Source organism: Pseudochaenichthys georgianus, chromosome 23, assembly GCF_902827115.2.
Source record: "Pseudochaenichthys georgianus chromosome 23, fPseGeo1.2, whole genome shotgun sequence".
Classification (NCBI taxonomy): domain Eukaryota; kingdom Metazoa; phylum Chordata; class Actinopteri; order Perciformes; family Channichthyidae; genus Pseudochaenichthys; species Pseudochaenichthys georgianus.
Window position 1 is genome coordinate 22,825,528 of NC_047525.1, and position 14,604 is coordinate 22,840,131.

Consider the following 14,604-nt stretch of genomic DNA (forward strand, 5'->3'; position numbering starts at 1 on the left):
CTGCGCTATACTTTGCGGCCTCACCCGGTTGCATAGCGACGCTTATTGTTTAGGCGTCTTTTAATAAGCAGGTAGTCATATCATTAGCTAGAACTAGCTGGATCTGATCGATATGGACATAAACGCGAGTCTGACAAAACACACACTTCAGGTTAGAATATCACACGTAGCTATTTTAATTACCTCTCAAACTACCGTAACTAGTTATAGATATGTTTAGTTGGACTGTCGGGTCACTCTGGATCCGCGAGCTGCACGAGACGGATACTGACACTTTTGAATAATTTAGTTAATCTACTATAGTTAGTGTGTTTAATATCGAATCGTATCAATTTGTTTTAAAGCTCAATAAATAACAAAAAATACCTTTGACCGGCACTTTTCTCATTTGTCCGGAAGATTTAAACTTTAACGAAAAAAAAATATTCTAACGGAAACTCTGACAGCACCACATTCTCCCTGGAGTAACTGAGGGCTGACTCAAGGGCACACTCGTAGTGGTGTTCCAGGCAGGATTTGAACTCGCAACCTTCCGATCATCAGCCCACCTCACTGTCCATTAGACCACCAAAATAAAAACAGTAGACAAAATGTTGGCACGCCACAAATAAATCAATGTATGGGAAACGACACACAGAAGAGTTCATTTAACTCACACTCACAGATAATGTAGAGCTTCACCTGAACTAGATGCATCTACACACCGTTTCAGTATACTACCGACACAAATTAACTTTATTTTCACAAGATAAAGAAGTAGAATCTTTGAATTCGTTTTCCCCAGACCTCAGTAGTCGGTAAGGTAGACAGACTTTCCTGTCCAAGTCCCTAATTTCTCATTTAGGGGTGTCAAAGTCAAGGCCCGGGGGCCAAATCCGGCCCGCGACATCATTTCATGTGGCCCGCAAGAGCTCTGAAAGAATGTGATATGTTTATTATACGGTTACATGCCGATTTACAGATGCACCATGTCCATAAACTACATGTCCCACAATGCATCTTACATTTGACTTTTTTCAAAATGTTACTTTATTTTTAATTTTGACTTTTTTTCAGAATTTGGCTTTTCTTTTAAAATAATTGTGTGACATTCTCACTGAAGAGACTTGCACTTATTTGCCCTAGACTTCTTCTTTCAGACGTAGTTATTCATGAAGTTATTACCCTATCCGATAATAATCCAATGCAATAAAGTAATAATACATACATACATTACATTATACATTATTTTATATATATAAAATATTTATATATGTATGTGAATATAGTCTTAAAGTTACAACCGGCCCTTTGAGTGCAGCCATAATGCTGATGTGGCCCGTGATGAAATTGAGTTTGACACCCCTGATTGAAATGGAACCTGGAACGGTGCGTAATGCATTAATATCCCTGCTCTCAATCTGGCCAGAATATACCGTGTTTGTATCTAATGGTTCCGTTTAAATAAACTCATGACAGTTAAAGCTCAGAAAGGCATTCCTGAGCTCAAAGCGCTCAGGAATGAAGTCCCTAAATCAGAGTCCACCTGCAGCGCCTCTCCTCTCCTCTCCTCTCACTCAGAATTTGGTGCAACTGTGGTTTTGCGGTGTCACAGTAGGTGTCAGATATATGAAGTGTGTCATCTACCAGTGTGAGATACGTTTAGAGTTGTATTTGTTTTGGACATTCCCTTGTCTGCTGCCCTTCATTTGAGGCTCAGCTATAATTGGGTGTAGCCTCTCACAAGCAGCTGTCTTGTCAATATTTGTATTATTATTATTATTATCTATAATGTTCGATAAATAACTTGCAATTACGTAACGACCACTACGTTTTTTTTGCACTACTAAATACTAAATAATGTTCATTTAATGATGTGACCATCTCTGTTTCCTGTAGTTATTGAATTGCCCTTTTAACCACACTGTCAGTGTACAGTTTTATTATTATGGTGCTTCTGTGTTTATTTGTGTTACTCTGGCACAACAATTTCCTTCAGCATAAATAAAGTCCTATCTTATCTTATTGCAAAGTTCATTATTAGTTCATCCTCATGACCTCACGCAGATTATTGAATGTTTTACTGTCCGCTTTGTAGTTTGATCAAACCCTTGACTTGTCCACACAGATCTGATTAAAACAGACACATCACCATGAACAATCTTTCATCTTGTCTATTTGTTTATTATATTGTGTCCTCCAATTTCATTGACCGCAATCTGGGAAAATCTATCGCTCCAATTTCACAATAATTTGTCTTTGTTGTGTCAATAACACTTGCTAATGACTTGTCTCAGTAATAACCTAAAGCTCACGTTGCACTCTGACCTACAAATGATATGGAAACACTAGACATGAGCTATTTCTGTTGAACTTCACAAACAACTTGACTAATATTGATGTGAAATCCATAGTAGCGTCCTGAATTAGTGCCTACAAAACACAGGTGCAACATGTATTTTTAAATTCTATACTTCAATTTGTCTTGTTATAAGTGATACGTCCATACCCGTGTGAGAAAACATGATTCACACAGCTGTTATCTCTAAAGTATTCAATTTCCTGTCACAAGGCAATTGTGTAGTTGTTGTTTTGAAATGTAATCAGCTAACCTGCTCCCCTGTGCTTCGGCTGCTTTAATTACCCGGCAGGACTCTTTCCATTATCATGCAATAAAGCAAAATCACATTCTTTTTTATTAAGACATACGTTGGGGCAACCCCTCTGTGGCCCCTTCACTGTGTCCCCCTCACCGTGTCCCCCTTTACTCATACATCAGCAGACTGCAAAACTTAAAAAAAAAACATTTTAAAGTTCACGCTTTGTCTCCCTCTGCTGGAGATCAGGTGGAACTACACATATACCCAGGTGGGGATGTGCCGGTGCTGTGAATATGACATTGGCTGTGTCATGAAAGCATGTGACGTTCCCACCACGCTTATCACTTAGGGCTGTCATGTGACCGCACTGTAGACACAAGCTTTTCAGTGAAGTATCTTAAACCATGTGATTTCTCTCAGATTGTGCCATTAAGTAGTCATTTTAATTGTCCCACAGTAGTAAGGCACAATGATTATTTTTGTATTTACTACAGATTCCATATCGGCAGCCCCAGACGTAGAGACGATGTTTTTGAAGATCAGTGCAGCTTCATATTCCTCTTATTATAGAGGTAGAATTCTCCACTGACAAAAACTGTCCATATCTCAATGGCTATACTTATTATTATTTGCACTTATGATGTCAGGTGCAGGTGGCTGAGTTGGACCAAGCTGCTTTATCTTAAGCGGCCACTAGAGGGCAGCAACATACTTTTTTTTGGTTGCGGGCTAGGATTATTATTAATAGTGATTAACATAAGCTTAATTAGTAGGGGCTCAGGGACAGATTTTTGTATAAAGACTTCATTTATCCCAGGGATGTCTATTTATTTCCCAGGAGGGGGTGCAACGGATGAAAAGTGGTTTGAATATCCACCCTTAAGTTCTCTTATATCCCAAAAGTAAGTTATATACCACAGAAATGACCAGAAATATAGGATATACGTTGATACTGACTCAGGACATTTTTCTTATTTTCTTTTTAACTACAGTAGAAGTTATTTGTGTACTTCATTAATGTGTATGTAGACTACGGCTGCGAGGGAGTGCGGTCGTCTTTCCACCAGAAGGTTGTGGGTTCGATCCCAGCCCATGCAGTCAACATGTCGATGTATCCTTGGGCAAGATACTTAACCCTGAGTTGCTCCTGATGGCATGGCCAACGGTGTGTGAATGTGTATGCGTGTTAGTTCCTAGAGTAATATACACTGCTCTGTATGAATGGGTGTGAATGGGTGAACGACATGTAGTATGTAAAGCGCTTTGAGGGGTCTTAAAGACTGGATAAAGTGCTATATAAGTACAGTCCATTTACCATTTACTACAACATTACTTATACGAATGAAGTATACGTGGTATGATTTTTTTATATGCAGATCCACATACTGTACCTATGCAGTGTTCCCTGTGCTGTAAGGTCCTCTGGGAAAACCCCCATAGCCATTAGCATGAATGTTTATTTAAGGAAGGCTAGAGCTCATCTGAAATGCACACAGGGATGGCGTGCCTCACACTGACTCTGCTGCTGCTGCTATCATTGGTTTAATTGTCCTGCTGCCACCAATATGGCAAGCAGCCAAATTAGCATTGTTTGAAACTATTACTCTGACCTTTTAAAATATTCTATTCAGATTTATATTTAGAAGCAGCGAGCAGCATGCTGGTCTCTAAGCAGTGCACTTACAGAGCTCTTATTGCGTGTTTTCTGCAGCATGAAAAATGTTGAGATTTTTTCTCTCAATTCCTGCATTCTAGTGAATTTTCATAGTAACACTGCACTTCAGACAACCTACAACTGGTGATGGTGTCTAGGTCTTTAAGTGTTAAACAGCTGAGAGCAGTCACTGCTGTTTTTTGTGGTCTTCTTTCACACACACACATCTTACCAAGTGTGTATGAACATCCTCACATTAACTGAGTTGTAAACATCACTTTAAATGGAAGATCTCCATAGGCCCCGCCCACTCGATCCATCGGGCCGATACTGATTCCGGCGATCGGCCCCAAACATGGCGATCGGAGCGTCCCTAATTAACACGCGCATACTTTACTGTTATTTGGTGATTTGAACTACTTTCGGAAGTTTAATCTCTAACAATTGATCATATTATTTAAACTGATCATTGTTCTGAATCTAAAACATAACAAAAATTAAACTGGTAACTATAGTTATTTAATTAGTTATTTGTTAAAATAAAATTCTCTTAACAGTGAAGTATAAAGTAGCATAACATTTACCTCAAAATTGTACTTGAGTAAATGTACGTAGTTACTGCTGTTTAGAGGATTAACACATGTCTATTAGCATTTCCATTGCAATCTTACAATATGGTTTCAAATATTGAAATATTTCCCTCTTGTCCTTAAGTGTTTGATTGTCAGCGTGAAGCAGGTAGATTGTGTTTCACAGAGAGAGTAAAGATGAGACATGACACGCCTCGTGTGTCATTGTTTCATTCATGTATTTATATTGAATCAAAGGAAGCTCACGTACGGACGTACACATTATACATGTGTAGTGTAATGTGATGGCTGTGTGTGTTCCCTGGCTCATGTGCGGTGTTGTTGCAGATCGCCGGAGGCTGCTGGCAGTGACCCTGTGGTGCAGGAGGCCCCTCTCGGCGCCATGGTGAAGGTCCAGAGGTCGACGAGGAGGAAGAGCTCCCACTGTCTCCGCAGACTGGAGGTACTGAAAAACAACAACAACAACAACAATGCCTCGATGTGACTCTCCAGTCCCACCCCCTCATTGTCAGATTGACACTTCATTTATTTAAAGGTCACCTATTATGTCAAATCCACGTATTTATGTCTCTTCTACATCAACATGTGTCCCCTCTTCTTCATGTCTCTTCTACATCAACATGTGTCCCCTCTTCTTCATGTCTCTTCTCCATCAACATGTGTCCCCTCTTCTTCATGTCTCTTCTACATCAACATGTGTCCCCTCTTCTTCATGTCTCTTCTACATCAACATGTGTCCCCTCTTCTCCATGTCTCTTCTACATCAACATGTGTCCCCTCTTCTTCATGTCTTTTCTACATCAACATGTGTCCCCTCTTCTTCATGTCTCTTCTACATCAACATGTGTCCCCTCTTCTTCATGTCTCTTCTACATCAACATGTGTCCCCTCTTCTTCATGTCTCCTCTACATCAACATGTGTCCCCTCTTTTTCATGTCTCTTCCACATCAACATGTGTCCCCTCTTCTTCATGTCTCCTCTACATCAACATGTGTCCCCTCTTCTTCATGTCTCCTCTACATCAACATGTGTCCCCTCTTCTCCATGTCTCTTCTACATCAACATGTGTCCCCTCTTCTTCATGTCTCTCCTACATCAACATGTGTCCCCTCTTCTCCATGTCTCTTCTACATCAACATGTGTCCCCTCTTCTCCATGTCTCTTCTACATCAACATGTGTCCCCTCTTCTTCATGTCTCTTCCACATCAACATGTGTCCCCTCTTCTCCAGGTCTCTTCTACATCAACATGTGTCCCCTCTTCTCCATGTCTCTTCTACATCAACATGTGTCCCCTCTGTGTGAAGAGATTCTGAAAGTTTCCGGAAAAAAGATTCTCTCTTTTTGTCCTGATCCATTTCTATAAAAAACTTTTGGCCACTTTATGATGTCATAACGATGTTTTGTGTAACCATTAGCCAATCAGCAAACAAATACAAAACTTTTCAGAGTTTTACGGGGCGTGGTTTGCATTTCGCCCAGCCAATCAGAACTGGGGCACTTTCCCCCCAGGATAGCACCAAAAACATATAATACAAAACAAAACGCCTGCCTGCTCTCCACACTGATCAATGACAGCGAACAGATGGTCAAAGTAAGGTACAAATAAACACTAAGCCTGGTTAGTGTGTGGTTGCATTCTAGTCACTTTGCTCAGCGCTACTGCTTGTTACAACTTTCATTTTCCGTACTCGCCATAATCTCTTATTGCTCAGGTTGATCCCGCCCCTGCCCTCACCTCCGACGTTAGCGTGATGGATGCGGTTATTTTTGGTTTTCGGAGCTTAGAGCCGGCTCCGCTGCGGTGTGAACAGGACAAACCGCTGCTTTTCAGGCTCTAGCTCCGAACCGGCCCTGGAACCGCGTTGGTGTGAAAGGGGCAAGAGACATGTTTTGTATATATCTGAGACCTATAATATATTGATGAAAAACAGTATAATGGAGGACCTTTAATACATGTCAAATTAAAAGACAATGTCCTCCTATAATCATATGAAACCTGGCTTTATACTCAAGGTGATAGCTGCTCAGAACAACACAACACTCCCCTGTGTGTCTGCATGTTTGTTCCTTTATTTGTTCACAACTTTATTCATAGCCTTTACCGACCGCAGGGACAGGCCGCCTGAGCTCCAACACCAGGCACCACGATGAAAGTCCCTGAGGGAGATGCATTCACATGGTCGTATTCCAGGAAGCTCCTCAGAGACGCTAGTTGCTCTTTTAATGAACAAAATAAATTACGAGGTCATATCATAATGTAATTTTTATCATTATGATTTTAATCCAACCTGTTAAGTCGAGGTCTATTTAATTCTGTTGTTCTCCATGGCTAGTCCGCCCACTCCAATCAGCACTTAGTGATACATAACAATGATGCACGAGCAATGGATTGATTGACAAATGAATATTACTAACTGTGTGTGTGTGTGTGTGTGTGTGTGTGTGTGTGTGTGTGTGTGTGTGTGTGTGTGTGTGTGTGTGTGTGTGGTGTGTGTGTGTGTGTGTGTGTGTGTGTGTGTGTGTGTGTGTGTGTGTGTGTGTGTGTGTGTGGTGTGTGTGTCTGTATGTGTGTGTGTGTGATTGGCCCACTTGCCCTGTGTCAATGTGCGGTAGTGAAGTCATTTATCCTGTTCAAGGGCAGCGGGGACGCCAGGAGTGAGAGAAACAGACACTGCGAGAAAATTAGGATAAATTGGTGGGTGGGAGAGGAGAACAAAGATTTGGGACTTAGAGAGAAAGGTAGTGTCAAGTAACACAGACACACACACACACACACACACACACACACACACACACACACACACACACACACACACACCACACACACACACACACACACACACACACACACACACACACACACACACACAGATGTATGTCCTCAAACTGAAGGGTTGATGTGTAGTCACTTATCTGCTGAAGGGTGGCTCTGTGCGACAAGGTTAATGCCCCCTTACAAAATCTCAGGAGACGTGACACACACTCACACACACTCACACACACTCATTCTGCCCGACAATATGGATTTTCTAGCATGGGGTGGTGACACATTTTATTCACGATGGGCACTGTTTCCTCTCTTGGATTTATGCCCGTATTTATTTATTTAGGATCAACTTCCACTTATTAGATTTTCTGTGTGTGTGTTTGTTTTAGGCGTTTGAGCTGGACTGGTGGTCTCTATATATTGAATTTGAACATTTCAAACTTTGGCGCCTTATCTCGCTTTCACTGTGGCCCAGATTAGGCCCCAAGACACTGAGCAACACACTGAGTGTTTCTCAATCTCGAGGATGCTGGCTTGGTAGTCGCGTACTTCCGAAATGAAGCAAGTATGCTTCCAAGCCACGGCTTCGGAAAACAAAGAAGAATGGAACAGGCTAACAAGTGTGCCACTCTCTCTAACGTTTTCAACATAAACTGTACCGAAAATAAATACCTCACGATGTCTATCTAATTATGAACTTGCTTTACTTTCACGGAACACATTTTTGATGATAACAAATGTAACAAAGTAACATATTTACCAACACATGTTCTACGCCACTACACACTTACATTTAAATGTGTGCTGCGTCGGGTCAGCCATTCTCCCCAAGGGTTTTTGAAATTGGTCCGTGCGCAAAGCATTGTGGGGATTGTAAGGACGCGAAGTCTACCCATGTGCAGCCTCGAAATTACCCCCAAACCAAGGACGTGGCCTCGGTGGAATTCCAAGTATGCTGGACATTGGAACAGTACTTCGGCGGCACTCGATGTAGCATCCTTGAAATATTGGCTTGGAAGCCAGAATCCTCGAGATTGAGAAACGGCCACTGGCTGCTCTATACTTTTAACATTTGCGTTTCCTTGTTTCTTCATTAAAAAAAAGAAGCTAAAATTATGCGTACAATTCAAATGCTTCTTTTTATTCATACCTCTCATGGTTTATGTGTCTATGTATTATTATATATTTATAATTGGGTGTACAGGAGTGTATGCATGTATGAATATATTCATATATGTATATTCTTATAAACGTAACAAAAAAAGTAAGGCAATTTGTGTTTGGTAAATCATTTCTATGTTGTAACGATGCTTTTGTTTTGGTACCACTTTTGTGAGGAACAAGCATGTGTGGGATGAGCAGCAGAGCTGAGTATGTGGGGTGCCCCCATGAACAATGTGACACATCTCCTCTGCCAATGCCAAACAGGCTTTCCGACGGTATAAGATGTATTGCCAAAAAGCATTGTTACAACATAGAAGTCATCGACCAAACAGTTTATATCTGTATTCTTTGGGACGGTGAGGAACGGCATTTCGCTCTCCCTGTTGGTATCACACATGCAGAGAAATTGACAATACAGTTGACCTTTTTTCCACATCTCATGATTTGATGTGATCTTTTGTCCCCACAGAATGTCGCTGAGACGGAGATGGAGGAAGGCCAGACCCAGCCAGACCCCCCGCGGCCACCACAGGAGCCCAAAGGAGGAGACCAGCCCTCCGAACCAGCCCCGCTCCAGACCCCCGCTCCAGAGGAGGCTCCGTCAGAGGGCTTGGACCAGAAGGAGCCACCGGGCGACGAGGAGGAAACGGGCGACTCAGCGTCCCAGCTCCAAGCCAAGCCGCTGTGGAAGCCCATCCCCCCTCTCCTGCCCGAGTCCAACATGAGTGAGAACGGAAGGACCAGGGACCAGATCTGCCAGACTGACGGCAGCGAGGGTCACAACTCAGGTGGGTGAAGCTCCCTCCGTCCTCGTTCAGCCACCTTCACGCTGACGCTGTCCGCCAGCCTCCCGTGGAGCTTTATGGCTGGCTGCGTGCTCCACATCACTTCACGCAGGAAGTGGAGCAAAAAGGGGCGGTGCAGATACTGCGCACCGCTGAGTAGTCTAACATTTCGAAAAGTCTTTATTTAGAACCTTTCATTAAATGTTCAGACCTGCAAAAGTAAACCTTTGGGAAAGTACATTGAATATGAGAGGCATATAAATATACAACATAAGATTTATATTCTGGAAAGACAGAATGTTCTCCTAAATGGATATTTGGCGCACCGAGCTGTAACCACTTCCTCCACCGAACCGAGCTGGCTCAGCATTACGCCTCCGTCAGCAGGTCGATCTGAAGCTACAGGAAACCAGTTCTGCAACACTTCTTCAGCTGACAACTCGCGTGATTCACGGATAAGAACGTGTGCCGCATGGCCATTGCATCTGCCACCATGGTGACATCACGTCTAAATCGGACATATTTGTTTCCTTCCTCCGTTAGTTCCTTCCTTCCTTCCTGCTTTTCTTCCACAGTAGCTTCCCTTTAAGAACAAAGGTGGACATCTTGATTCAGATCCTGCTACAGAGCTACTCGCGGTAAAGGGAACTTTTTAGCTGGGCCGACATTTCTGCTTGGTTGATCTTTGACCCTGTTGCGGGGGGGGGGTCGGGGGTCACTGACCTGCCCCGCTGGAACTATAGCAGCTAGCCGCGGTGTGGGGGGAGGGGCACGGGGGAAACTCATTCCGTCACACGTTAACACGTAATCTCCATCGCTCTCTCTGTCAAACTCACTCACACAGTTGTCAGTCACTTTTTTTGCTCTTTTTCTGTGTCTGCGTCTTTGTGGGTGTGTCTGCCTGTGTCTCACACACACACACACACACACACACACACACACACACACACACACACACACACACACACACACACACACACACACACACACACACACACCACACACACACACACACACACACACACACACACACACACACACACAGTGTTGTTATCTGACCAGAAGTAATAATAATAAATAATAATTCATTTATTTTATATAGGCGCCTTTCAAGGCTCTCAAGGTCGCCGTACAGATACATAAAAAACAAGATACACGATACATAACACCAGCATAAGAGACATAAACAAGACAATGCAGTTTATATCAATCAAATGACCAAATCAATAAAAACAGAGGGTGTGTGATGGATAACGATCAGGGTGGATATGCGAGTGTGAAGAGATGTGTTTTGAGGCGTGATTGAAAATGGGGAGAGAGTCAGTGTTGCGGATGTCAGGTGGGAGGGAGTTCCAGAGGCGGGGTGCAGAGCGGCTGAAGGCTCTAGACCCCATGGTGGTGAAACGGAAGGGGGCTGCCGTGAGGCTGAGGGAAGCGGAAGGGAAGTAACTTGATCTTCCAGAGAACAAAAATAAATATCAAAAACAAAACGGACTAATAAACAAAACGTGGATCTTTGTCACAGCGAGAAACATCGACAGTGTTTTACTGAGAGATTCATCGCGGTGCTTTTAAAATAATGAGACATGTGATTGCAGGGTGTTCGCTGGTGTTTGTGAGAGTGATTGCTCTCGCTGCTGCTCACCCCTCTCTGATTACTGTTCATTGCAACGGGCATACAGTCGTTGTATTGATGTAAAAGCCAAGTGGCTGGAGTAATAAAAAAAACATGAACATCGCTAGAACGAGAGCACCTCGACTCCCGCAATCCATCTTAATAGCTAGTGGGGACCGTGGAGTCTCAGGCCATGAATTATACAGGAAGCAACAGCTTTATTTTTAATGTTTTATACAAAGGAAAAATACAATTGTTCGGACCTATTAGTGAAAAACACCGTAACAGGATCCCCTCCTTTCAAAAAGTGTTTTTCTAATGTTTATCATGGCGATGAAACCATAAGAGCAACTCAGTGAATCAAAGAATGATGATTCTCCAAATACACTTACATTAATTTCATCCTGGTTCATATTTTTTATTAGTTTTAGCTGATAAAGTGAAACTGTGACACCCAAGCTGTTGGACTAAGCACAACAACAATTGTTGTGTGTGTGTGTGTGTGTGTGTGTGTGTGTGTGTGTGTGTGTGTGTGTGTGTGTGTGTGTGTTTAGGCTTTTATTGTCATGTGTGCATATCTACAGTGTTGTTATCACAATGAAGATCTTAGGTCACAGACTCCTCCAACAGTGCAACACAATACACAGATACAATAGTACAAATAAATAAAATAGAATATAATAGCAACAGAATATGAGAGAAACTATGCAGAATAGTCTATACAGCCATTGGAATATTGATATATATATATGTGAGTGGCAAACAGATGAATGTTATGTATGTTCTTTCAAAAGTTCAGGTGTGTAACAGTCTTGTGTGTGTGTGTGTGTGTGTGTGTGTGTGTGTGTGTGTGTGTGTGTGTGTGTGTGTGTGTGTGTGTGTGTGTGTGTGTGTGTGTGTGTGTGTGTGTGTGTGTGTGTGTGTGTGTGTGTGTGTGTGTGTGTGTGTGTGTGTGTGTGTGTGTGTGTGTGTGTGTGTGTGTGTGTGTGTGTGTGTGTGTGTGTGGTGTGTGTGTGTGTGTGTGTGTGTGGTGTGTGTGTGTGTGTGTGTGTGTGTGTGTTGATGGAGGTAATGAGGTGAGAGTGAATCACTGTCTCATTCAGACCTCACTGCCTGACAGTGATTGTGTGTAGCCTTTAACCACACTGCAATATACCCTCTGTGTCGTAGCCGGTGATGGAGTACTTCTCTGAGTCTGTCTTACTGATGTAATTATATGCCGGATTTGATCAAATACACCCCCCCTCTCTCTCCAGGCCTGTGTGCGGAGCCCGGAGATCCTCCTCTTCTCCAGCAGCCTCTGCAGACCTCCAAGTCAGGGATCCAGCAGATAATTGAATGCTTCCGTTCAGGTTCGTGTGTTTTCTTATGATTTATTTTCATTATTTATGGCGCGAGCAAAGTGCAAAGGTTTCCAGATGGCAGGAATTACACGTCCTGCGTCTTTATGTCTTGCAATATATAAAAAAAATCAAATGAACCAGCAAGAAAAGAAAGATAATGTGTTTAATGTAAACCAATTTCGAATAGAGTATAATTTGTCTGTCTCCAGCAGTTCGTCACTTTCCACCGGGGAGCGTTTAAGAATGTAAAACAGTGGCAGTACTTTGCACTAACTGCAGCTCAACTCCAGGTGACTCAGTGCGACTCGTGTGTGACTGAAATACCAAACAGAGAACAATAATACACGATACTACTCAGACAGTGCTCTATTTGTTGCTTCACATATGACTCACATCCGACAAAGCACTGAACACATCCACATGCACAAACCGAATGGAAATTGAAAGTATGAGTCAGACGGCAATGACGGAAAACGTGGAGCTGATGACAGCGGTGACGCAGAAGTGGCACAAAGCAATCGTCATGGCAGTCCTTTTTTTAAACGTCACAGCGGTTCTGCAGTAGGGCTGCTCAATTATTTGGGTCAATAATTGATATCACGATTATTAAAAACGATTATTATTTACTTTGAACACATCCATTTATTGAGAAAATGTGACCGGTATGTTTTGAACAGTGAACCCTGAACTTACCCTGAACTTTAACTCAACTGAAAAACCAATACAAATGTTTTTTAATAATAATAAAAATAATCGTTTTATTTCGATTACGTTGTTTTCGTAATCGTCGCCAGCCATAATCGTAGCCTACAGTTTTCTTCTGTTTTCTCGGATCATATACGATTATATTATGCCCAGAGTTTACAGACCTTCTTCTCGTTCCTATTCAAGCTGTATCCACTAGAATTTACAATTTAAAAGGCTTGTTGTATCGAAACACTTCAGCGATAAATGCCAGCTAAAGAAACATCTTTTTAGATTCGCTTTTTATTAGCACCCCCCCCCCCCCCCTTAAATGTTATTTTATTCTTTATTATTTACCTACCGTTATAATAGGCGCTTTCACACCAAGTACTTTGCCGTACTTAGTTCCCAGTACTTAGTCTGATTAACTAATATATATATTATATATAGCCCGTATTAGGGATGCTCCGATCGCCAATTTCGGGGCCGATCGCCGGAATCAGTATCGGCCGATCCGATCGAGTGGGCGGGACCTAAATGGAAGATTTAAACATCACTTTAAATCTTCCATTTAAAGTGATGTTTAAACTCAGCTAATGCTCATTCACTGGAGCTTCCACAAACAACAACCAACTTAATTATTACATTCAAATGATTTACATTATTCAAGTTTACATTCACTTTGGATAACACGGGAGAGATGAGCGGAAGCGCTCTCTTTTCCTCTCTCCCCCCTCTCTCCCTCTCTCTCTCCCCTCTCTCTCTCTCTCTCCCCTCTCTCTCTCTCTCCCCCCTCTCTCTCTCTCCCCCTCTCTCCCTCCTGACAGCCTGTCAGCATCTCATGCAGCTCACTGATCCAGTAATGAGTGACCCGACAGTGAAGAATAAACATATTTCTAACTAGTTTAGCTTCTTCCAGAGGTAGATAAATAGCTAAGTGTGTCAGGTCTAACTCTTAGTGTGTGTTTCGTCCCGCACCCCGGTCCGGCGGGCGGAGCTGCAGGACTTCTGCTTCACACACGTTGCATACCGATATTTTACTGTCTTTTTCGGACACCTTGAAATACTGCCAGACCGGTGAAGCCATGTTGGCGAGCTTGTTTTGCCGCACACAGAGAAAAGTGTCATGTATTTTACGTCATGCGATCGGCTGTCGCGATCGGCATGTTTAGAGAGCACCGATCGATCGGTAGAGAGTGAGTATCGGCCGATCGATCGGAGCATCCCTAGCCCGCGTCGCCCTTTCGTTCACACGAGGCCGTAACAAAACGATAGAAACGGGCCCCGCAAACGATAACGGGTCCCAAGGTGGATAGATCTGCAAGCGGAGCGCTCTGGGGGTCAAACGGCTCTGTGTAATCGCCGCTATACGATCATTTTCTGATAACGATGAAATAGCCCCGCCTCCCTCTCCCCACGT

General features: G+C 42.8%; 1 protein-coding gene across 1 annotated transcript in view; it reads left to right on the plus strand.

Annotated features, from left to right (window-relative positions):
* The window catches only part of znf800b (zinc finger protein 800b), a 38,264-nt gene that overhangs the window by 11,994 nt on the left and 11,666 nt on the right, over positions 1 to 14,604 (plus strand). The window contains 3 exon segments of the mRNA XM_034112342.2: positions 5,151 to 5,265; positions 9,227 to 9,545; positions 12,414 to 12,509. Coding sequence (XP_033968233.1) covers positions 5,151 to 5,265; positions 9,227 to 9,545; positions 12,414 to 12,509 — 530 coding nt within the window.